Source organism: Palaemon carinicauda, chromosome 28 (assembly GCF_036898095.1).
Source record: "Palaemon carinicauda isolate YSFRI2023 chromosome 28, ASM3689809v2, whole genome shotgun sequence".
In the NCBI taxonomy this organism is placed as follows: domain Eukaryota; kingdom Metazoa; phylum Arthropoda; class Malacostraca; order Decapoda; family Palaemonidae; genus Palaemon; species Palaemon carinicauda.
The window spans coordinates 36,048,839-36,075,096 of NC_090752.1; the positions used below are offsets into that span (position 1 = coordinate 36,048,839).

Genomic DNA, 26,258 nt, shown 5'->3' on the forward strand with positions numbered 1-26,258 from the left:
CACACATCTGAAAAGGAAACTTACTTATTTCTATACTCAAATATATATACAAACATGAAAACATGTTTACATATATATTGAGTAAAAGAAAAGTAAGCGATTAAGTAAAGACAAAACAGACAATGGCTGCCAAGCGAGGACCAAGACAGACACGTCTGTCACAGTCCGAGCCAAAAGTGAAAGTGAGTATTCACCTGTGTGTGAGGGGGAGGAGGGGTAGCTAGCTACCACTCCCCTACCCCCCCGCTAACTAGCGCGGGGGTAATACACCCTCGTTAAATTCTAATGGCTCGCCATTTCAGCTACGCTAAAAGTAATACCCTTTGTAAATAGCGTGGTTTGTATTTCGGTTACGGAACAAAGATATTCTTTCACACTATCAGTACTGTATATAGTACATAAAAAAAGCCATCTGCAAGTTGAGCATACAAGTAATTCTTGGTTCATTGCAATTAGTGCTCTGTAAATAGTTGTAGATAAGATGGTACTGTCAGTACCGAACAAAATATGGGGAATACAGTACTGTAGTACAATATTTTTATATAACATTTAGCCTCTCAAGTAATCAGGAACCTAGAAATTGTGTGTTCAAATTACAACCACACATGTAACCATCCCGTACAATGTACTGTACTGTATTATGATATTTTAAAAAAGGCGATTTTATTTCATTACATTTTTCCATTTATGACGGGGTCTAAAATAAAAACCAGGTACGTCAAGGATTGACTGCATAGAAAAATGAAGCTTATTGTAATTGTAACATAAAAGTTGATTCTGTGAGGTTAAATCATAAACAACATGTCTTAATTCTTGTTGTCTCCCAAACAATATACTATACATTGTTTTGCCACCTATTGCAAAGTTCTAGTTGCTTTCATTTATTGACCTTGGGGGTAATAGTGGAGATTTTATGACAAATCTACCGTGGCTTGGACTTAACGGTACTTGGAAACTTGTCTAGTACTAGCTTATATACTCAGGTAACATGCGAGTTCTGAAGACTAATTTTGAAGCTAAATTCAAGGGGGTCGCATCATACACGAGATATCAAATTAGCATATGCGCTCTTGGACTAGACTACGTCGTCGTTCAAATTGTATATCCATTTACTGGGGTAAGAAAAATAAATATACTGTTTTTGAAATAAACTCGATTTTCATTAAACTGATGTTATACTTAACTTTATCCAATAATAATGCATAAAATATTCATATTTTAGTAACGTATTTATAAACAAAACCATGCAAATCATAATCTATTCCATTGTTTACGTTTGAAAGTCAATCAACACTCCTCTACACTTTCCAAATCAGCTGATTAAAACAGAATACCGAAGGATATTTCATATTTCTTAAACGAAACTATCTTTACTTAATCTATCATTTTCCAAATAGCATACTAATTTCAATAGTTTCATTTGAAATACTTCTCTCATATTTTATTTACTGTCGAGTTAAATCGCATATAGAAGTTAACCGGAGTTTCATTCATGTTGCCGATGTACGCTAGTTTATAGTTTTTTTTTTAGCCCTGAGGTGCTTGATTATAAAGCTTAACAAATCATTTATATCGTGTTATAACAAAATTATATTCTCTGTTTTCAGACACTTTGTAACTTTATCTTCGAAATTCGGCCTTTACATTTAATTACGCGATTTGCAAATTTATAGCCTCCCAATAAATTGCCCTAATGTTTCCTCCAGTTTCGGACGCAGCTTTTCCGATTCCAAACAGAATATTGTTTGTTTTCTTGCCTTCATTTACGGCTTGTTAGTTTATATTTGGCAGTACATTTTCTTAATCTTTCCTCCATAGTGAATAAGGGTATAATGTAAAAATGTCAGTCTTATCTTCTTTTACTATTGTACAATATCGATATGCAAACTAAACATCTGCTATCTGATTTGAGCATTGATAACAAAACAACTGTTTTCTGGGGGAGGGGGGGGGGGGGGTTTGGTTGTTATTTTAGCTGTATGCATTTACGCAATGATTATAACATTACTAGCAATACTTTTTAACTTTGTCTTTTAATTTTCTAACCCATTGAAGTAGAAGGAATAAAGAAATGGAGTAAAAATGTAAATCTTGTTTAATTTAGTTTCTCAAATAGTAACTTGCATGATACACGAGATATACGGCAAAATCATATTTTATGGGTCAGAATTTTTGGGGTCACACAATATGTGAGATAGGCTGTTACACGAGTATATATAGTAATTTCCAGACTGCAAATTTTCTTTATTTTGATTCAACTTTCATTTGATCTGCTATTAAAATGGCAAATTTTGATATAGGAGTAGCTTGGGCATGAGCAAGAAATGGTCATTGAATATTAGTAAAAAGGTACGGTAGTAATTGTTTGTGAGTGAGTGCTGGCAAATCTTATTACTTGTGCTTTTCCCTTTTTCATTTGACCATGGAACTATAGAAAGGAGACTGATGTGGGAAATGATAACTAAAGGGGTCAGGTTTATTCACCTATGGAAAATATGTATTACTCTTTAAAATTTGCCATTTATTCATACACAAATACAAACCTTTGACCTTTAATAGATGACTCCTTCATTAACGGGAAGTAGTACAGTAATTCTGAACCAATGGGCTAAGGTTCATTCCCAGAAAAAAATACCCCAGAAAACTTATCAGCCATAAATGGGAGATGGTTAAAGCAGCTAGGGCCCAGACAAATAATAGTTTTAGTGAGAAAATGTCTATACAAGAAAAATAAAAAGGAAGAACTTCCCTCCCTTAATAATTCAATAAGAATTTTGAAGGCAGTCATCACCCCAACACACACAAGTAATCAAAGAGTTGGGAGTTAAGTCTTATTACCACCCTCACCCTTTGTTAAAAACAGGACAAGGGAAATCACTTCTTTCATGACTAAGCATAAAAAAATAAGATGTTCTAACAAGACTTAACATGTAACCTGGCAGCATGCTTGTTAGTCAAGCGCATATTCAGTATGGCTGTAGCCCCAAAGGGAGGAGAGAAGGAAAATAAGGGGTTGTGGTAATGTACCTGGTAGCCATATCTTTGTACTATATCTAAGCATCTGATGGTATCAGGGAGCCTTTATGTGGTTACTCAGGAAATTTGATTGTGGTCAAAACATGGGAATAAACTAGGTTAGGGATATAGTGGGTCCTGTTTACAGTATATAGCTCTTGGGAAGCTTTCCTGCAAGACTCCTTTCTACAAGAGCAAAATAATGAAGAGAAGGAGACTGCTTTGATGGAGGATAAAGACATAACTTGCTTCTTATTCTCACTTCTGCCTTCAGCCATATCTCAAGAAAATGAGAAAATTTTTTTTTCTGTGCTACATTCTCATGACCTATGATGTAAGTATTGGTTACTGAATATAGATGTAACAGCATAGATGATACACAAACCCATGCTTAGGGCAACTAACCCTGAAGGTACCAGTCCTCAAGTAGGCACCATTATTTAACTCCAAAAGCGACAAATGGTAACGTGAGACTTCTTTCTGTAAGAAAAAGATTTCAAGGATGAAAATCTTTTCCAAAACTAACTAAAGCTCTTAAGGAACAAGAAGTTTCAATATCTCTTGTGCACATATTGTAAATGTGGGCACACGAGCTGCAGACACCTGGGTATTCAGATTGCCTTGGCCGAAAGTTGGCAATTCCTGGATACCACAATAAAAATTCTGGTAAAAACTCTGATCCAACAAAGATAAGGTGTTATCCATATAGATGCATACCTGGAACAGACTCTGGAACTGACACTTGTAGGTAACAATTCAAGCTCAAGGATAGTCAACCATTTGCATACCTTTGCTCTTTACTCGACTAAATCCCTTGGAGAGGGATAAATTAAAAGGAAGCATCAGTATGAGAGAAAGAAGAACCTCTGAATGTTTAATCAACCAAAGTACAGAGACATGGGATAAAAGCAATAGTATATGTCAGTATAAAGAACCAGAACCTGTCTAACATATTGGTACCAAGCAATGACAGAAAAACCCTCAAATTCAAGTATGTCTTAGACCATCAAAACCAAGGACCAGGCACACTAAACACTTGGCAGTATAGTACAAAAATTTTGTCATCGATAACAATGGAGTGCTGTTAGACAGGAAAAGTACCATGCACAATACCAAGAGTACAAATCAGAAGATAGAATAAATAACTTGCGACCACAATTGGCAAGAATTTTAGCCTAATATTAAATTATAATAATTAAGTTACTCATAGTTAAATAGGGTAGACACAAAACTAAAATCCTCCTATCATCAGTTTCACTTTCACAATTCTAATTTAATACAAAAATTAAATATAATGATATAAAAGCAAAACATATACAATATAAAAATCAATATGCTTTCTCATACAAGTCTACTGTTTACAACTTTGTAGGAACAGATTATTCAATATTGTATAGATCCCTCTACTGTATCAACCAACTTGGGGAGTACTGTATGACCGAAATCCCTATAGAAAATAACATGTCAATACCCAGCTGTTGGCCACAGTGCCGCATTTACATCCATTCACCTTGCAGTAGGAAAAAATGAACTGCATATGCCATGAGAGTGGGAGGTACACATCAACTCGCCTATCTGCCAACAATTACTACCTTTTCTGCAAAGCTTCAATGACAATGTCCAGCCTGTGCTGAACATACTCCTATAACAATAAAAGATGAAGGTTTGTATTTGTGTAGAAGCAAATTAATATGTTGATATTCATTATGACATTCATAGATAGGAAAATTGGAGGGATGATATACTGTACTACATAAAAAGGGTAATAAAGTAATTTGAATAAAAGCTAACCAAATATACAAGTACAGTTAGTTTCTTAATAGATGCTCCATGGGTCTGGCTTTCTAAACATGACAAATTCGTAGATAATTTGCATTTTTCCTAACTATACAAACCTTAGCTATTTATTAGGGGTATTACTTTCGGCGGAGCTGAAATGACGAGCCATTAAAATTTAGCAAGGATTAACCACCCACATCGCTAGTTAGCGGGAGTAGGGGGGTAGGTAGCTTGCTACTACTCCCCCTCACACACCTGTGATTTAGCTCACTTTGCTTGGAGGTAGGACTTCAAGGGGGATAGGGCTGGCGGGCAAGTTTGTAAAAATAGCTAAGGTTTTTATAGTTACGAAAAATACAAATTATCTACGAATTTGTCATTTGTTTCATAACTGGAATACAAACCACGTTATTTATTAGAGGTGACTCACCCATTAGGAAGGGTGGAGGTCCCTGCCAATCTGGCTTTTGGATTTACCAGGGGGCTACTTATCTGAGTATAATAGTACTCAAAAATAAGGAGTCCCTACGCCTCGCTAAAACCTTCCTATGCAAGGTCCGCGGCCTATGCAAACTGTGTGTTGAGATATGCAGAAGTGTGACTGTCTAGGTAAAGTTATCCCGAGTCTCTTGTAGGAAAAACTGTTGTAACCAAGACTTTCCCAATACCACCTCGCCAGGGTATGGGGACGCAACAGTATTAGCTTAATACTAGGTACACAAGGGAGCATGGTTTACCTGCAGTGGTTTGAGGTCAGCTTATGCAGAGAACCCACGATGCTGCTTTCCCCATGAGAGGGGAGGATGAAGAAAAGAATAAGAGCCAGTCAAATCTTTTCATTCACGCAGACTAACACCAGGTAACAGTGCCCTCAACCTTCTGCTACTTGTCCAATAAGGAGCTTGAGGTATACACCCAGCCACCACCGGACAGATAGAGATCATATCGAGTTCCTGTGGGTCACGTCTTGCAGGACAAAGGTTGTGAAAGTCACCTGGAGCATTCACATCCTTTCTTGTAAAACCAGTAATCTGCTTATAAGGGCCAGTGGTATAACTATGCCCCTGACATCGTGAGTTGTCATGTTGAGATGATGTTTTGGTGATCCTCCTTTAGTCTCTCCCAGTGCTGATGACAAGAGAAGGGTCCTGGGTGGGCTGTTGCTGTTCTCTTAAGGTAGAGTCTCATACCTTACCCTGGGTATCGTAACGGATGATCTGGATCGTCCATTACCGAGTGGAGACTTGTGTAGGATCTGTCACCTCTGGAGACTGTATCTGGCGACATATTCGGGGACGAAACTGAACATTGCCTTTCGCCCTTCTCATTAATGGGCAATGTCGAAAGAGAGACCATGAAGTTCCTTGACTCGTATGGCTGCTGTCAGAGTGCATAGGAACATTGTCTTCTTATGCCAGGTGAAAATTTGTTGCCTGGTGAAGTGGAACATAAGGAGGTCTCTTCAGAGACTGGAGAATTTGAACCATGTTCTGAGAGGAAGGTCTCAATTCAGACTGGACAAAGGCAAGTTGTAAGTCCGTATGAGTTAGGAAAGATCTACCGATGAGAGGATGTCCCTTCATTTCAGTTTAAAGATGAGGACTCAAGGTTGAGTGATTGTCTTTACCTATTGAAACTGAAAAGGGGGTCTTTTCCTCTTGCATATACTCGAGGATTTCCCTATTGCTGAAATAGAGGTATCAAGTGAAGAGACACTTTCCCATGATACCAACCACACAAGACTTTATACTGCCTGGTAGACTGATGCTGAGGAATTCCTCAGATATCTAGACAACCTTTTCGCAACTTATTGTGAAAAGCCTCTGTGAGAGAGGAGGTACTGGGTAGTCTCCAGGCATACAATCATACCAAAGCTATAGCTTGTGGTAGGTGTCAAAGTGGGTTGTCTGTGATGTGGAGAGGGTTTTCTTGGAGACTATCAGGAGCTGCAGAAGCTTTGGAAACCGTTCTGCGTAATGCCATAGCGGAGCTATGAGAGTCCTTGAGAGGCTGACCGATGTTCAAGCCTTCTTGAGTGCCCTTCTCCAGATAAAACAGGGACAAGACGTAAACATCACTGTTGTACCCACCGTTGTTGGCCTGTTTTTTGCCATAGAGCCTTGGGGTCTAGGGATGGGGAGCAATGGCAGCCTGAGGTTCAGGGGCGTTGCGAACAGATCCCTAGTTGGAGGACCCCACAAAGTTGGGGCTTTGTCAGCTACAAGGTGATCCAAAGACATTTCGGTATACCTTATTTGAGATGCTGTGTACAGATTGTTGGCGAGCACATTCCTCTAGTCTGGAATGAAGCGGGCTGATAGTGGCATCGAACGGACTTTGGCCCATCTTAGTGTTTTGTACTGTTAGATGGGAAGACGCTGCGAACAAGTTCCTTCTTGCTTGTCGATGTGAGCCTCTATGTGGAAAAATAAGGCTGCTGAATGACCGGAAAGTTGGCCATCATCTCTTAAGAGATTTAAGTGAAGGTACTTTCGGACTCTGTCCAGAGGGCTGAGGTCGTGTGGTGCAGCACTATGGTCCCTCCTCTCTTCTTTTGATGTGTTCTAAGCACAGCATCAAGTACAAGGGGTGGGGAAGGATGAGAAGGTTATACCAATCCGTAGATTCTCGACTGACACCCATCCCTTGAGGTTCGTCCAAACTTCTGGTCCCATGAGGGTCAGAATGTCTAGGGGATCGAGGGCCTGATTCCAATCAGACTCAAGTCACTCTGGGATGGGAGTTCTCGTTTTGAGAAAGTTTTGTGGAGATTGGTGTCTAGAATCATCCCCAGATACACCAGTCTTCTGAGAGGGAAGTAGGGAAGACTTCCACAGGTTTACCTTGATCACTGGATCTTGGTAAAAAGACTTCAGAAGTTCCGGTGCTAATGCAAGGTTGCCACTGAGTCTGCTAAGGTCAGTCAGTCATCCCGAAACGGAGGAGACAGAAGCCGATCCTTGTGAGACCAGGATGGGTGTAGTGGAAAGACCGAAGCACAGTGCCCTGAACTGGTGTTTCTTGTTGGTCTAGACTGAATCTTCCAACTTCCCTAGATGGATGGTTTGGGCCTGGAAGTATGAGTCCTTTAGGTCCAGTGTGCAAATGAAGACCTGAAGTCTTAGCCCTTGTCCGAACTCCAACATGGTGTGGACATCGACCCAAAGGGACAGCTCCTTGCGGATCCTTTCGCATGGGAGATTGTTGACGCTGAATCGGCGGTCTGTGAGCCGAAGATGGTAACTGACAGGCAGACGAAGGCTGTCTGGTCCGTTAGCCAAGGTAGGTTGGCAATAAATGAGTTGGTATTCTGCTTTGAGAGCCCCGAGAGACAGCAGAATTGTTTAATGATAGTCAGTTGGTGATGGTAAGCCATTGATGATCAGCGATCGATCGCGGACCAATGATCAGTGAGCTAGAGATCAGCAAGGCTGACTATGGTCCCTACTGGTTGGTCAGAGATCAGCAGGCTGACTATGGTCCCTCCTGGCTGGTCAGTGATCAGCGAGCTGAATTCGATGATCGAAGAAAGATGAGTTGCACATCAGTGATCTAGTGATCAGCAAGCTGATGACTGGTTATTGACTAGCAATCGATGATTGGCACACTAGCAATCGGAGATCGTTAGTCATTGGAGGGACTAAGGTCAATGATCAGAGCTGAGCTAGCAATTAGCGATCTGGTGATCGGCGAGCTAGCGATCAGCAAACGGTGATCTAGAGATCAGTCTGTTGATGCTTCCTTGTTTGCTGACGGTAATACTGTCAAGAAAAAACTTCAGAAGAGATAGAGACCAAGGATTCCCCGTTTTGATTCCCCTTGAAAGATGGAATCTTCGAGATCTTGAATCCTTCTGTGAAGCCTCTTTTCTCTTTTCCCAGCGGCCATGTTATGCGTTTGCGGGGAGAGGAATGGGGCAATGGTGACCTGCCCAAAAAGTTTTATTCTTTACCTATTGCACGAGTGTGCAGGAGAGTACTGGAGCGATGGCACACAGAATGATGCTAGTGCTCAGATTCTGCTGAATCGCAGTTTTCGGTAAATGCGCAGAAGAGCGCTGGCTCTTTGGCAAGAGCTGACGCATTGGTGAGCATTGGATCTGCGAGCACTGGCCCAATTGAATCTGAGACCGCTACTGTGCAAGAGAACGCTGGTCTGAGAGCGCAGAAGAGCACTGGCGAACAGGTAAGCGCTGGCTCTTTGTGAAGAGTTGGCGCATTGGCGAGCGCTGGATCTGAGAGCGCAAGTGAGCAGGAGGGTGCTAGATATGAGAGCGCAGCTGAGCGCTGGCACGCAGTACGGCACTGTGTAAGGTTTTGTGCAGTCTCCCTAGAATGCGCAGAAGCGTGTAAATGGTTGCGCAAGGGAGGGTGCATGGGCATGCGATTGTGCGTAAGAGGGCTGGCGCGTGCGGAAGACTGCTGGCGTGCGCATAAGAGGGCTGGTGCACGTGCGGGGAAGACAGTTGGCGCGCGCGTGGAAAACTGAGGGGGCGCGTGCGCGAGCAGGAACGATCCACAGAAGAGTCCAGGACCGAAGTCCAAGGACTAACTGCAGCATAAGGTAGTGCTGGTAGGTCGGCATGTCAGCTGGCAGGACGACCAGGAACTGGGATGAGCCCTTTGGAAGGGCGAACATCCATTGATTACGACCGGGAAAAGTCCACAGAAGAGTCCAGGACCGAAGTCCAAGGACTAACTGCAGCGTAAGGTTGCGCTGGTAGGTCGGCAGGTCAGCTGGCAGGGCGATCAGGAACTGGGATGTGCCCTTTGGAAGGGCGAACATTCACCGATGGCGCCTGTGAAAGGTCGATAGAAGAGTCCAGGACCGAAGTCCAGGGACTAAGCTGCAGCGCAAGGTTGCGCTAGTAGGACGATCAGGAACTGATGACACCCATGAGGGCCGGTGGACCAGCAAGCTGACCTTCAGCAGTAGCGATCCTCCGAAGAGGAAACTCTATGAGTGGCCCCTCTCGTGACAGAGAGGGCAAGGAAGAGAGAATCAGTCAGAGTCTGAGAAGTGATTAAGATGCAGGCAGTTCTCCCTCGGAGGGGGGAAACAACCTTTCCTCGAAGATGAAGTGCTGATCAGGTGTTGCCACGGGCGTACTTCTGAGAGAATGGATGATGCCCACAAGAGCTGGTGGATCATCAAGTTGACCTTCAGCAGTAGCGATCCTCCGAGGAGGAGTCTATGAGTGGCCCCTCTCACAAACGAGAGAGGTGATCACTTCGCAGGAGAGACTTGCTTAAGACTATGCTCTGCCCCTGAAGGAAGAGAGACTCAGCAAGGGGGAAGAGTAGTCTAGGCGAAGGCAGCAACAGCAGTCGGAGTCGATGAAGTGATTAAGATGTGGGAAGTTCTCCCTCGGAAGAGAGAAGCAACCTCACACCTGGGGAGGAAACTTTCCTTTGGAAACAAAAGTTGTCCAACTCCTGGAGGTGAACCTCCTGGTAGCATTCTATGATGATCTGAAGTGCTGATCATGTTGTCACGGGCGTACTTCTAGTAGAAGGGATAACGCCCATGATGACGTCCTCTGAGGGACGGCAGTGACAGCAGATTCCCCAGGCATGAAAAGAACAGCTCTGCTTCGTCAGCACTCTTAGTCGAACGAAGAAAACTGCATAGCCGAGGAAAAATAAAATAAATTATATAACAGAAAATTCCCTAGGGAGGAACTCCGAAGAGGACCACCGAGGGAACAACATAAAATAAGTATTGCGCCCTCCCTTCCCCAGTCGACATCCTCGGGAGAAGGGGGAGTGGTGTAACTGTAATAAAAACAAGAATTACAATTATTTAAATCAGCTAAGAATATTCACTAATAGTAAGAACCACTGATCCTCCGAAGGGAAGTGTTCCCCACGGAGAAGCTGAAAAGTTAAAATTACAAACAATTATAATTTCACTAAAATAATTGAGAAAAACAATCAGAAAACCCCCGAATGGGAAAGGTGCTCCCCCCATTAGTACACTGTCGTTGAAAGGTGAACGACCTTGAGAAGAGAAAGAGCGTAGTCAATCTCTGAGAGGCCATACTCCCTTCGCTCCGTAATCCATGTTTCCCGTAGGAAAGGGAAAAGGCCAGACAACAGTTGAATGAGGAGGGTCCAGACGATGACGATTCCCCTGCGGCTGCCGAGTCAACGGTTATATCCCGACAGGAAGACCAATGGATGACGATTCCCCTGCGGCGGCCGAGTCAACGGTTACATCCCGACAGGAAGACCAATGGACCAGAGGGGGAGAGGTTGTTCCCCAAGAAGGGAAGCGTCCTGGCCTTGCGCAAGTGTCATAAGAACCTGTCGTATATGTATCACACGCACAGCACAAATAATGAAAAGGAAACTTACAACATTTCTATATATATATATATATATACTGTATATATATACATAAATATTAAGAATGTTTTTATATATATATATATATATATATATATATATATATATATATATATATATATATATATATATATATATATATATATATATATATATATATATATATAATACGCACACGTATATGTAATAACTGTTATCGTAATAACAGGACATCAATATAAAAATTTAATACGGTGTGTGAACCGTGAATACCAATCAAGTTCATAACGAGAAACAATCAGTATGGAGGACTCATTGAAAAGCGTTAAGAACGAAACGAGAGAGAGATAGGAGGGAGCCAAGCGCCATGAAAGACCCACGCGGGGTCGTGAAAAATAAAACTGTTATAATACCGTATAAGCAAAAAAGGGCAAGGCCCCCTCCAAAATCTCAAAAATCATAGATCTGGTACTTAACTTAGATGGAGTGACATTGGAGTCCGACATCTTGAGGTAAATCCAGAAAAAACCAGCGAAATTCACACACTAAGGCAAAATAAGGATTAAATAGTGGTGCTATGAAAAAGGAGTGACGTCACTGGCGTGGGATTGCTAGTAGTAGTAGGATGTTTAACGGCACCTCGCTGTTTGGGGATATTGACAGGAGATATCTAAATGGTGCGAGGCCTCTGGTTGTGATTTATTCAGCGCCCCAGTATTATACCAATACCTTATTAAGGTGAGTGAGCTGGGTTCAACCTAGCATTCCTATACAAATTTTTCTCTGGTAAATTCATAGCAGTTTTTAGCTTAGAAATGATGTTAAAGGAGCATTTCACTGGGCGGTACGGGTCGGAGCCCACATATATATATATATATATATATATATATATATATATATATATATATATATATATATATATATATATATATATATATATATATATACACATATATATCTATATACTGTATATATATATATATATGTATATATAAATATATATATATATATATATATATATATATATATATATATATATATATATATATATATTATATATATATATATATACATATACTGTATATATATATATATATATATATATATATATATATATATATATATATATATATATATATATATATATATATATATATATAGATAGAGATAGATATAAATATAGATATAGATATATAAATACATACATACATACATACAGTAGGGTCCCGAATTACACGTGTTCTAAGTACGCGATTCCTCAATTACGCGATCGATAGTTTTTAAAATTTAATTTTCCTGTATCTGCGAGGAGCATTCTAAATCCGCGAGTCAAGCACCGCGAAGCATAGGAAATCTATTGTTTTCTTAATTGTATTGGGGGGGAGGGGTGATGGTTCCCCGATGTCTGAGAAGTGGGGGGGGGGGGAGAATGTGAGAGAAAGATTTCTGTTCAAACATTTTAAGACTAGTTTTGGATGAAAAATGTTAAGGTTTGCCCATCTGTTGTGTGAACTTGTCGCTAGGCCTAGCCTAACTGTCCAACACCTATATGTATAATATTCCATATTTGTACTAATTAATTTTTATACTTACGTTGTGATTATGGTGAAATATCCTTATTCATTAAACTTTAAATTAAAAACCATCAAAATAAAGACTATTTTATATCATGCTACTGCCAAACATGTCACCACAACCAAACCCATTACTTTGTTTAGTACGTTCCATCGCCGATCATAACGAACTCGCTAACCAATTTTAACATCTGTCTATAGGTTAACTTTTGCGGCAAAAGATATCTTACCAGGTACTATGTAATAATAATGTTATAATTAATATTGTTTTATTTATCCTTAGAAAATCAAATTATATGAAATATGAGCAATTTTGTTTCGTGTTGTTTTTTTTTTTCCTAAAAAAAACGCCTTCTTAATAGGAAAACGTTTTTTTTTACGTTTCATCGTCGATCATAAGCGCATTTACTCCTGAAAGTGATATTGAAGAGCTTTTACTAAAGATGTTATTATAAATAAAGATTATAAATAGGTGGTAAAATATCTATAATTAAAGTGTAGCAGCATCAAGAAATGTTGGGGTTCGCCCTTTACATAAGAATGTACTGTACATTGGATTAGACAGAACGTAGAAAAAATCAATTAGGGAAAAATCGGTATTCGATATCCTCTTCATCAGCATCGTCAATCGGGCTTTTTATTTTTTTTTATTCTCAGTCGCTAACTAGTTATCGCACTGCCAAGATCTGCACACATTCCGATAATTCACATTTGAAGGTTTTCTGGGAGAGGATGGATAGAGAAAATACCGAACTATATAAAATGTTTTTTTAACCTGTTAAGCGTCACCCACGTGATAAACCGTTCACCACGATCTACTCGGTACCGCCTTCAACTGTATATTCCGTTCATGACTTTAATTGCCTTTTACAAGCCGTCAGTCTCGTGATGTTACTTTACTCGTATAGTAAGTATAGGATCACCACTTGGCAACACTTTCAGCATATGGGGACTGTGAATAGAAACTTATATGATGTCTGGCAACTATTTTTCTGAAGGTAGCTTGATGTTACAAAACTGTGGTTTCCTATCAGTGCGCTCGGGCGTTCATGCATAAGTGGTTATTTGTTGTTCCTTTTGTAATGAAAGGTCTAAAGAGGAAGATTATTTCTTTAGATGAAATAAATGATATTCTTGTTGTGGAATTTGATAATGATAACCTGTTTGATAATGAGAGCACTAGTTCTGAATCTTCCAGTGATGAGTATATTGAAGAAACAAAGTTTTCTTTCGATGCCGAAAGCGAAAATGACTTCTCATTACCGAATGACTGGACAACAAAATTTCACAAAACTATAAAGGGAAAGGAAACGCCGAGAGAGAGAGAGAGAGAGAGAGAGAGAGAGAGAGAGAGAGAGAGAGAGAGAGAGAGAGAGAGAGAGAGAGAGAGAGAGAGAGAGAGAATAAAGTGGATAAATAATGTACAAATGTATGACGAACATATTTGAAAACTATACAGGAAACGATATGAGAGAGAGAGAGAGAGAGAGAGAGAGAGAGAGAGAGAGAGAGAGAGAGAGAGAGAGAGAGAGAGAGAGAGAGGAGAGACCTATCCCTTTCCTTTTGTTGCTTATCCAGGCGTAAGATTTACGATTGAAGATAAAAAGAACCCATTAGAATATTCAGTATTATGTAGCCATTTGAAATTAAATAATAGTAGTATTAATTGTTTTTTTTACTCAACCATTTAATTAATATCCCTACTTTTAACTATAATTACGAATTATAAGCATAAAGAAATTATATTAACTTTGAAAAATTATCATTAGTGAAATGACCGCTCAGGGCAAAAAAAGCGTGATTATCGTACAGCAGCCTAGTGTACACTTGCGCCTACTGGCCGTGTTTACGTGTGGGAGTGTCATCATGGATATACAGTACTATACTGTAATTTTTAACTATTGCTAGATACGTACTGTATCAAACCTTGAAAACCCTTTTTTGTTTTTTGTATCTATAGGAAATAATTCTACATCATTCGGAAAATACTGAAAACAGTAAGCTATGCATAGTACAGTAGTAAATACTAGTCATAGAAAATTATCAAAACTTTAACAACTTTTTATTGTTTTATTTATCCATAAAAGAAATTTTGTACAGTATTTTATAAAAAAAATCTATAAGAAGGATTTCTTACAGTATTGTTAAGATAAAAGCTACAGTATATATATATATATATATATATACATATATATATATATATATATATATATATATATATATATATATATATATATATATATATATATATATATGTTTTATATATATATATAATATATACATACATACATACACACACAGTGTATATACAGTATATATATAGCTAGAAAGCTAGAAATGGAGTGAAAAAAAAATTGATGGGTAGGTTGCTGTTTGCCGCCATGATGTGTTTCGAAATATACGAATTTCCAATTACACGAGGCCTTTTATCGACCAAATTCTCGCATAATTCGGGACCCTACTGTACATACATATACAGTATATATATATATATATATATATATATATATATAAGAAAAAGCAAGTTAAAAGACAAAAATTAATGGCAGTCCAGAATAGACGAGGAGGAAGAGCAGAAACATCAGCTCTCCATCCGAGCCAAAACTAAAGTGAGCTAAATCAAAGGTGTGTGAGGGGGAGTGGTAGCAAGCTACCACCCCCTACCCCCTCTAACTAGCGGTGTGGGTAGTTAACCCCCGCTAAATTTCAATGGCTCGTCATTTCAGCTCCACCTAAAGTAATACAGTACCCCTAATAAATAGCGTGGTTTGCATTCCAGTTATGGAACACTGTAAGAAATAAATAATTTTTTAACAGTAATTCCACATAATTTATAGCTTCAATTAAATCTTGTTTTACGTTCATCTTTCCTTTTAAAATATCTATCAACAAAATGTTATTTTTATAATAAAATAAATTTTTGAATATACTTACCCGGTGATTATATAAGCTGCAACTCTGTTGCTCGACAGAAAACTCTACGTTAAAAATCAGCCAGCGATCGCTAAGCAGGTAGGGGGTGTACTTCAACAGCGCCATCTGTCGTGCAGGTACTCAGTACTCAATGTAAACACAGAAATCAATTTTCTCCTCGGTCCACTGGGTCTCTATTGGGTAGGAAGGGAGGGTCCTTTAATATATAATCACCGGGTAAGTATATTCAAAAATTTATTTTATTATAAAAATAACATTTTTCAATATTAAACTTAGCCGGTGATTATATAAGCTGAATCACAGCCAGGGGGGTGGGTAGAGACCAGCAATAATTGTTTACATTATTATGAGCTAAGGATTTTTTATTTCATTTTAGCAGTTATTCAAAATAACAAACATAAAATAAATAAGTACCTGGTAAGGAAGTCGACTTGAACAATTACTCTGCCTTTTTAAGTACGTCTTCCTTACGGAGCCTCGCGATCCTCTTAGGATGCTGAGCGACCCCTAGGAGCTGAAGTATCAAGGGTTGCAACCCATACAACAGGACCTCATCAAAACCTCTAATCTAGGCGCTTCTCAAGAAATGACTTTGACCACCCGCCAAATCAAGTAGGGTGCGAAAGGCTTCTTAGCCTTCCGGACAACCCAAAAACAATAATAAAACATTTCAAGAGAAAGATTAAAAAGGTTATGGAATTAGGGAATTGTAGTGGTTGAGCCCTCACCCACTACTGCACTCGTTGCTACGAATGGTCCCAGAGTGTAGCAGTTCTCGTAAAGAGACTGGACATTCTTAAGATAAAAAGACGCGAACACTGACTTGCTTTTCCAATAGGTTGCGTCGATTATACTTGCAGAGATCTATTTTGTTTAAAGGCCACGGAAGTTGCGACAGCTCTAACTTCGTGTGTCCTTACCTTCAGCAAAGCTTGGTCTTCCTCATTCAGATGGGAATGAGCTTCTCGTATTAACAGTCTGATAAAAAAGGATAAAGCATTCTTTGACATAGGCAAAGATGGTTTCTTAACTGAACACCATAAAGCTTCAGACGGGCCTCGTAAAGGTTTACAGTGAACCCTCGCTACTTCGCGGTTCGACCATCGCGGATTCACCACTTCGCGGATTTTTTCCATAACCCATATATATACAGTAATATATATATATATATGTATGCATGTATTTATGTATATATGTAGGTATGTATATGTGTATACATATAAATATATATATATATATATATACACACACACACATATATATATATATATATATATATATATATATATATATATATATATATATATATATATATATATGCATATATATATATATATATATATATATATATATATATATATATATATATATATATATATATATATATATATATATATATATATATATATATATATATATATATCTATATATCTAAAGTAGGAAGATGTGATGTAGTTCTAAGGGAAAAGTATGGGAAATATGTCTGGGTAATAAGCAAAGCTCTACCTCCAGTTTGTTTCTACATTATGATCAGAGATAAATGTAAACAAAACATTGGTTGCCATTTTTTATCGTGCTTTTTAGCATGTTTAGGAAATGCATGATATAAAATCACCTTTAATATTTGTGCCTGTTTTAGTTTAGGGTACTGTAGTACATGCATTAAGTGTTCTGTACATTAAAGGGTAGTTTGTTAACAGTACTACGTACAAGGGAAGGTTTTAAAAGTCTGAATATACATGTTGAATAAATAGGTAAATATGGTGTTACTACTTCGCGGATTTTCACCTATCGCGGCCGCGACTGGAACCTATCTACCGCGATAAACGAGGGTTCACTGTAGTTCGTTTTAAATAGAACTTAAGAGCTCTTACAGGGCATAAGACTCTTTCTAGTTCATTTCCAACCATACGATAAGTTTGGAATATCGAACGATATTGGCCAAGGCCGAGAAGGCAGCTCGTTTTTGGCTAGAAAACCAAGTTGTAGAACATGTAGCCGTTTCGGATGAGAATCCGATGTTCTTGCTAAAGGCATGAATCTCACTGACTCTTTTAGCTGTGGCTAAGCATACCAGGAAAAGAGTCTTTTAAGGTGAGATCTTTCAGGGAGGCTGATTGTAGCGGTTCGAACCTGTCTGACATAAGGAATCTTAGTACCACGTCTAAATTCCAACCAGGTGTAACCAAACGACGCTCCTTCGTGGTCTCAAAAGACTTAAGGAGGTCCTGTAGATCTTTATTGTTGGAAAGATCTAAGCCTCTGTGACGGAAGACTGATGCCAACATGCTTCTGTAACCCTTGATAGTGGGAGCTGAAAGAGATCGTTCTTTCCTCAGATATAAGAGGAAGTCAGCTATTTGAGTTACAGAGGTACTGGTCGAGGATACGGATACTGACTTGCACCAGTTTCGGAAGATTTCCCACTTCGATTGGTAGACTCTAAGGGTGGATGTTCTCCTTGCTCTAGCAATCGCTCTGGCTGCCTCCTTCGAAAAGCTTCTAGCTCTCGAGAGTCTTTCGATAGTCTGAAGGCAGTCAGACGAAGAGCGTGGAGGCCTTGGTGTACCTTCTTACGTGTGGCTGACGTAGAAGGTCCACCCTTAGGGGAAGTGTTCTGGGAACGTCTACTAGCCATCGAAGTACCTCGGTGAACCATTCTCTCGCGGGCCAGAGGGAAGCAACTAGCGTCAACCTTGTCCCTTCGTGAGAGGCGAACATCTGCAGTACCTTGTTGACAATCTTGAACGGAGGGAATGCATATAGATCTAGATGTGACCAATCTAGGAGAAAGGCATCTATATGAACTGCTGCTGGGTCCGGGATTGGTGAGCAAAATATTGGGAACCTCTTGGTCATCGAGGTTGCGAAGAGATCTATGGTTGGCTGGCCCCAGGTGGCCCAAAGTCTCTTGCATACATCCTTGTGGAGGGTCCATTCTGTTGGAATTATTTGTCCCTTCTGACTGAGACAATCTGCCATGACATTCAAGTTGCCTTGGATGAACCTCATTACTAGTGATATGTTTAGACCTTTTGACCAGGTGAGGAGGTCCCTTGCGATCTCGTACAACGTCAGAGAGTAGGTCCCTCCTTGCTTGGAGATGTACGCCAAAGCCGTGGTGTTGTCCGAGTTCACCTCCACCACTTTGCCTTGAAGGAGAGACCTGAAGCTTTTCCAGGCCAGACGTACTGCCAGTAGCTCCTTGCAGTTGAAATGCATTGTCCTTTGACTCGAGTTCCATATTCCCGAGCATTCCCGACCGTCTAATGTCGCACCCCAGCCTACGTCCGATGCGTCCGAGAAGAGAACGTGGTTGGGAGTCTGAACAGTCAGGGGAAGACCCTCTCTTAGGTTGATATAGTCCTTTCACCAAGTCAGACAAGACTTTATCTTTTCGGAAACCGGGATCGAGACCGCTTCTAGCGTCTTGTCCTTTTTCCAGTGAAAAGCTAGATGGTATAGAAGAGGACGGAGGTGTAGTCTTCCTAGTGACACAAATTGATACACGGATGACAGCGTCCCTACCAGACTCATCCACAGCCTGACTGAGCAGCGTTCCTTCTTCAGCATCTTCTGGATGGATAGCAGGGCTGGGGGCTGATCGTCTTGTTCAGCAACGTCCTCATCAGAGGGTTCCTCATCCGAAACTGATGAGGAAACGGCAACAGAGTGGGCAACGTCTGACTCGCTGAATCCGGTCGCACTGGTGGATGCGTGACGGAGCCGGACGCAATATCATGGAACTGCTGCACAGTCTGTGAACTGTCAACAACCATGGGTGCGCGAGGAAGCACAGCGTCAACCCGAAACTGTCTAGACCGTCTGGGTTGTGCAGTCAACACCCTACCGGGTTGCTGAGGTTGACGCACTGCGACACAACAAGTCACCTCTGCTGGTTGTTGAACGTCCTGAACGTCAACAACCACCTCCGAGCGTCGCTTAACGTCAACGTGCGGCTGGCAACCCACACTGGGTCGCATCGGTGGAGGAACCACCTCAACTGGCAGACGCGAGTAGGTTACCTCAGCGTCAACAGGGCGCACAACCGACCGGTTGGAAGGTTGTTGGCCAGAAGGTTCTTCTCCGCATTTAAGTCCTCTATCAAGGACGCAAGCTTGGACTGCATGTCTTGCAGAAAAGCCCATTAGGGTCTACGGGAGCAGGTGTGGCAACAGACGGGGTTAGCGACTGAGGCGGAACCGTTTACCATCCCTGAAAGCCTTGTTATGCGTGACATAATAGTACAGCAAAACTTCAAAGGCTCGACAACAGCTGAGAAGTTGACCTGTAAACAACTTGGAGCGTCTCCTGGCTAGGCGCCAGGGAGAGTCTACCAGAATTGAGAAGTCTATCTGGGCAGAGGCATGAACTCCCAAGCCGAGACTTCTCTCGTGTCATATCAGACTCTCGCTCTATAAACCAGTTTAAAAGAAGGGAAAGCAAAGGCTGTATCCCCCAAACTCCTCCTGGTGAAAAACCAGTTGCCTAGCCAACGTAACGCTCTTTAGGAGAGCGAGAGAGCACTAGCTTAAAAACAACGGCTTCGAAGTAGCTAGGCCTAGTGTAAGCTCTGACGTTTAGGCGAACGAGGAGCAGCAGTTACAAGATCCGGACGAAGATCCTTAAAAAAAATCATCATGATTTAATTAAAGTCCATAGGAGGCTAAGCAGCTTAAGGCTCCTCTCCATCTGACAGAGTCCTCAAGGGAATATCAGTAGGAGGGAGAACAGCCACTTCCTCATCTACAGGAACCTTGTCCGATAAAAGCTGAGTCTCTCACTGGTGCATTAGTAGCGGACCAGAACGCAACGTCATGTAACTGCTTGACAGTCTGTGAACTGTCAACAACTGAACTGTCAACCACAACAGGTGCGTGAGGACGTACAGCGTCCACTCGAGACTGCTTTGACTGCCTAGACTGAGCAGTCAAAACAACTCTAGAATGCGGAGGTTGACGCACAGCGTCAAAACAAGTCAACTCCGATTGTTAGTGAACGTCTAGAACGTCAACAGGAGCATCAGCCAGTGGCCTAACGTCCAAATGCGGCTGAAAAACCACACGAGACCGCATCGAGTGTGGTTCTAAACAACCTGACTGACGTGACTAGGCTACGCCAACGTCAACAGTAAGCACAAAGGAACGTTAGGTTGGCTGAAAGCCAGGATATCGATGAGATAAACGGCTGGACTCAACGGACTAATCGGCAGAATAGTCTTCCATAAGGGAGGCAAGCATATACTGCATGTTTTGCCATATAACCCCTTAAGGATCAACGGAAATGGTTGTGGTAATAGACGAGGGTAACGTCTGTGACCGCAACACTTTGCCTACAAAAAAAGACTTTCGGAGTCTGTGTTACGCTTTTGTTAGGCGGCGAGCAGTTATCCGATGACTGCATAGGGTCAGAGCTGTCCTAATGGCTGTAACCAGGACGCTGGACCTGTCCTGAAAGGACTGACTTTCGTTTAAGGGCTTCGAAACCTTGTGACAGGTTTCTTATGCGAAAAGCCTACGGATGACGAGGAGAAACAACGTCTCTCTCGTCTTATGGTAGGGGAGATCTTGGTAAGAAACACCCGATACCATAGAGGGAAAACGTCTGTTCGTTGGTCAAGGCCTCTCGAACCCATAAGTCGTTCGACATTACTTCTCCCCTGGGCTTGGGAGCTTGCAAGAGGTCCCGGACTAGGTGAACGACAGGCACGAACAGACGAACCCTCGGACGCAACACTGTAACACTTTGCGCCTCGGACGCAACACTGTAACACTTTGCGCATATCACTTTATCACTTCGATTTTCTGTTTTGCACTTATTTCTACCTGAAACACGCAATTCTACCCTTCATTAAAAGGTAGTAATTGCGAAATAAGTCGTATAATGCAAGTTCATAATACCAGCAAAAAACAGAAAACATATTTTCAATCTCTCACCGCACATAGCCTGGGGACGAGAATAAAAACCTAAAAACGTTTTATCCTTCCTCCCCGTACAGAGACTAGGGACGAGAGTAACACAAGAACAACGTTACCCGCTTGAACGGAACGTTTTCTATCCTCTCTCTCCCTCCGTCTCTATCTCTCTCTCTCTCTTTCTCTCTTGATTTCGCACCTAAGAGAAGAGCCCAATTATATTTCGTCAAAAAAACATGTTATTTGACTAAAGGAAAAAACTGAAAGGTTTTTCAAATAAAAAGTTCCTTTAAATTAGAATTTAAAACATTTAAGCTAAGAAAGAATGAACAAAACGTTAGAATCGATTTACTCTTACTGCAAAGTGAAACCGTGATACACTCTCTCTCTATCGTAACGATAGAGCGCATGTTGAACGTCCTGAACGTCAACAACTGCGTAGCATAAAAAACTAAACGTTAGTTCATCTTTGAAAACAGTACGAAGACTATCAAAGAAATTCTTTCATAAAATATTACATTTAAAAAGTTTTAAATTCTTTAAAAGCTAATTACGATATAAAGGGCTCAACGTTGATTAACTTCGGTTCCAAGTTAGGACCGCCTACTATCAGGAAAGGTCGCATATAAACAAAACATTAAAATTTATTTTTATATGTTTATAATAAATGGAAAGTTAATCGAAGAGGCCTAATAAAGGCGGAGAGATATAAAATATATAGATCTATAACGTGATAAGATAATTACTAAAAACCTAAACACACTTCCGTCTAAGGGAAGGGTCGGCCATTTAAAAGTGAAAGAAAGTCCATACTCTCTTTGTCACCATAATTAAATCTATCCAAAACGAGTTCAAGTTTTGAGATGAAGATAAAACACCTGCATAACGAAAGCTCAAACCTAGAATAGTGTACTTCACCAAATAGTTGTGAAAACAAATCCAGTTAGCAACAGCGAATTAGTAGGTCTTGCTGGTAGCCCGACAGAGAGAAAATTGAGTTCTGTGTTTACATTGAGTACTGAGTACCTGCACGACAGATGGCGCTGTTGAAGTACACCCCCTACCTGCATAGCGATCGCTGGCGGATTTTTAACGTAGAGTTTTCTGTCGAGCAACAGTGTTGCAGCTTATATAATCACCGGCTAAGTTTAATATTGAAAAATAGCAAACAACAATACCATATTCTACAATGATGAACCAAGTATAAAAATATGGTATGCAGAGGGGTTACAAAAAAAAAAAATTGCATATCTTGAATTAAATTCCTCTCATAAGCAAAAGAAAAAGGTTACAATCAAACCTGCATACGTTATAAAAATACTGTACTTACAGAAACTTCTGCAGATTCTTCTTGAATATTGAACGACCCTAAACTAACGCTGGGAATCCTTGAAATCTCTTCCAGTACCTGATTTGAATTGCCATCTGAACATAACTTGAAAAACTGACAAAGGTGCTGGCCAATCTGCAAAGTAAAGTCACTTACTGTACAGATGATAAGAAAAGACTCCTCTATACTGTTTACTACTATTACTACTTCCACAACTGCAACTATGACTCAAGTGTCCCTTTGCACATAAATACTTGTTATAATGGGATGCCTTGATGTAATAAAACTTACTTCATCTTCTGACTGATCACAAACTTCTGTATTAAGTTCTTGGTCCATTAATGTAACAAGGAAATCTCCTACTTCTTCTCCATCTAGGTCCTCTGTTGATATATAGGTCACCATTAATACAGAATAAATAAATATCAATTAGCGTAGGAAGTATGAAAATAAATGTTAAAATAATGATAAATTGCATTTATCACATACAAGCTATCCGAAGTTCTAATGAATTGTGATGTAGAACTTGCAAGCACTTGTAATTCTTCATTATTAAAATTCTTTGTGGATTACATTATATTGTAACAAAACCCAAATTCAGTTAAATATTGAAACAACTTTTATAATTTCATAACTTATCATAAGCTAACTTTAGGAAACAACTGACATTGTGGTTCCTAAGTTTGAAATGCAATGTGGTAAAGCTGTTGTTTTTCTATGATATAAGTGGTGATCTTTCAACAAATCCTTTTAACCAAGAATAACAATGTTATTTATTTCAATGTTTTACTTAGGTTAGGAGAGTCGACCAACACATAAAACCACTAAACTAGATGTACATATTATGTCAACATGATTCAATAATATCCCAAAGAATGAAAAATAAAATGTCTATTATCTAAAATATATCCAAGGAGAATTAATTCATTACAAAGCTTAAATCTAAGAGGATCTCTTATTTCAAATTTGATGATAGTATTCTTAAACAGATTTGATACAGACTTCCTACAGTATATCCTTTGTAAGGTTTTTGCAATTTAAATTTTCAAATGAATATCAATTTACATAATACCTGTTTAAAGATCACAAATTTTGAAGGTAATTTGTATTTTCCTTTACTATATAAATCTGAGTCTTATCAAAATGTATAACAAGGTGTTGGTAGTTATTGGCGGGTGGCAGAGAAGCCCTGCCCCCGAAGCCCTAAGGCTTGCGGGTGGTTGAGGAAGGAAGTGAAACTTAAAACTCAGATTTGTATAGCAAGGAAAATTACAAAATACTTTTAAAACTTGATCTGTTCCAACATAAATATAAATCTTTGTCCTTTAACAGGAGAATCATCCTTGAGGGGGAAGAAGCCCTATACGGTAACCATACTGAGTAGCTTAAAATCCCAGGATGTGAATACGCTCAGACCTTGATTCCTACCAACTCCCAATACTCGAGAATAGATTCTCATGGGTTAGGTTTTTGTACGCTGATAGACAATCGAGAGAGAACCTATATTCTCGGATAGATATGAGTATGACCAATTAGGCATAGAGTACCCTACATTCCATCCATCCTCCCTCTCATAAAGAGGATGGAGGAAATACTTCTATAACCGACTTGTATAGAACAGATGTTCAGTATGGAAGCTCGCCCGCATCAACGTAAGATCCAGCAAATAATGGAAGGACCACTGCACCCCGCAAGTAGCAGTAAAAAAAGAGTAAAAGGGCCAGACACTACCACTGATCCTATACTAGTGTCGCGATCATTATCTTAGGTGAGATACTTCTTGTCCCACAAGGAGCTTGGTAAACTACAGAACCTGCTGAGCAGCTACCAAATGTCACAATGAAAATACATCAAAAGACTTGTGGGTAAATTTCCAGGGTTAGTGGGCTGTTAAGATTGCATAGCACTTCCAGACTTCAGCCTTTGACACTTGCCCCACTAACATGTTCTTCCTGAAGGCGGCTAGGTAGATCCATTATTTTGGCTTCATGTAATTGCATTCGGGGTGGTCCCGTCATGGGATCACTAAGGCAAGTCATTCTTGCTCCACTACTCGCCTTTGTAAGGAGAGGAAGAAGGATTGAAGTCATGGGTGCTCGAAATAGGTCCTTGCCCCGAAATGCTAAAGGAAACGAAATCTTCTATCCTTCAGAATGGCTAGTGCCACAGGAAAATATATATTGTCTTGCAAACCACTTCACTGGGGCTAACCCAAGTTTAAAACTTGGATCGGGGACTGAGGGGTATCTTTACCACGGAAATTGGGAAGCTTCCCCATTAATGGAAAAGAGATACTGTACAGTAAACAGATAATCTGAGTACCATTCGCTCTTTGGCTGCTAAGAAATGATCATTTCCTTTTTGAACCTCGATGGGCATGGGGAGCCTGTAAATACTATATGTCCAATGAATGGGAGCACTAGTGCGAACGTGTGGGGTGGCACTCCTGCAGGAGCATACAGTTGTAAGGAGGTGAGGTAGCAAGTGATCACAAACAGGTTAGGTGGAGAGGGATCGCGAACAGATGAGATGGTGTTCTGGCGTGTGCAATCAGGTGAGGTGGCACTCCCATGGAAGCAATTGTTAAAAGGTGAGATGGCGGGGCTTTAAGAGTGCGCAATCATGAGCAGATGAGGTGGCCCTCCTTTAAAAGAGTGCGATCACAAGCAAGAGAGGTGGCGCTCCTTCAGGAGTGCGTGATCAGATAAGGTGGGGCTTAAGTAGTGGCACGCAAACACCAACAAAGTACAAGAACTCGAATAAGAGAAGTGGCGCTCGTGGAAGCGTGATCGTAAACAGATGAGGTGACCCTTCCCATAAGGGAGAACGATTGCGATAGGTGAGATGGCACTCCTATAAGCGATTGTGAACATATGAGGTGGCACACTATTAACAGTAAATGAGCACATAGCAGAACTGTATACTATTACATAGTAGCACTCTTATGGTCGGGAGAACAGGAGTGTGTGATCACAAACTTCTAAAGCTTGAGGGACACTTATTGCAACACTAAAAATAGTAAAATTGCCCTCGTCTTTCAACGCTATTTTCTCAATTGCGGTTAGTATGCAATATAGTTCTGCAGTAAATATAGAGAATACAAGAGGAAGTGCACCTCTTCAATCAAAAGCACTACTACATAAGTTAAATCCAACGCCAGCGTCAGATTTGGAGCCATCAGCATATATTAAGTTGATTCCTTATGATATTCAACATGTTCCATAAAGAGTGACCTGGCTTCTAAGTCAGTCATGTTCTTTTTTTATACCAATGAAAAATTTACACAAAGATATCTCTGGTAATTTCCATGGAGGGGTTGATGATATCCTACATGGGAGCACTTTACTTCTACCTATATCTAGACTGTCTACTAATATTTTTACCC

The 26,258-nt window shown here is 40.3% G+C and overlaps 1 protein-coding gene across 1 annotated transcript in view; it reads right to left on the reverse strand.

Moving 5' to 3' along the window:
* The window catches only part of LOC137621502 (pre-rRNA-processing protein TSR2 homolog), a 41,082-nt gene that overhangs the window by 8,388 nt on the left and 6,436 nt on the right, over window positions 1–26,258 (reverse strand). Inside the window, exons 3-4 of the mRNA XM_068351854.1 lie at window positions 23,165–23,256; window positions 22,874–23,008 (exon numbers count right to left, since the gene is read on the reverse strand). Of these exons, the coding sequence (XP_068207955.1) occupies window positions 22,874–23,008; window positions 23,165–23,256 (227 nt within the window). The remainder of the gene's footprint in view (window positions 1–22,873; window positions 23,009–23,164; window positions 23,257–26,258) is intronic.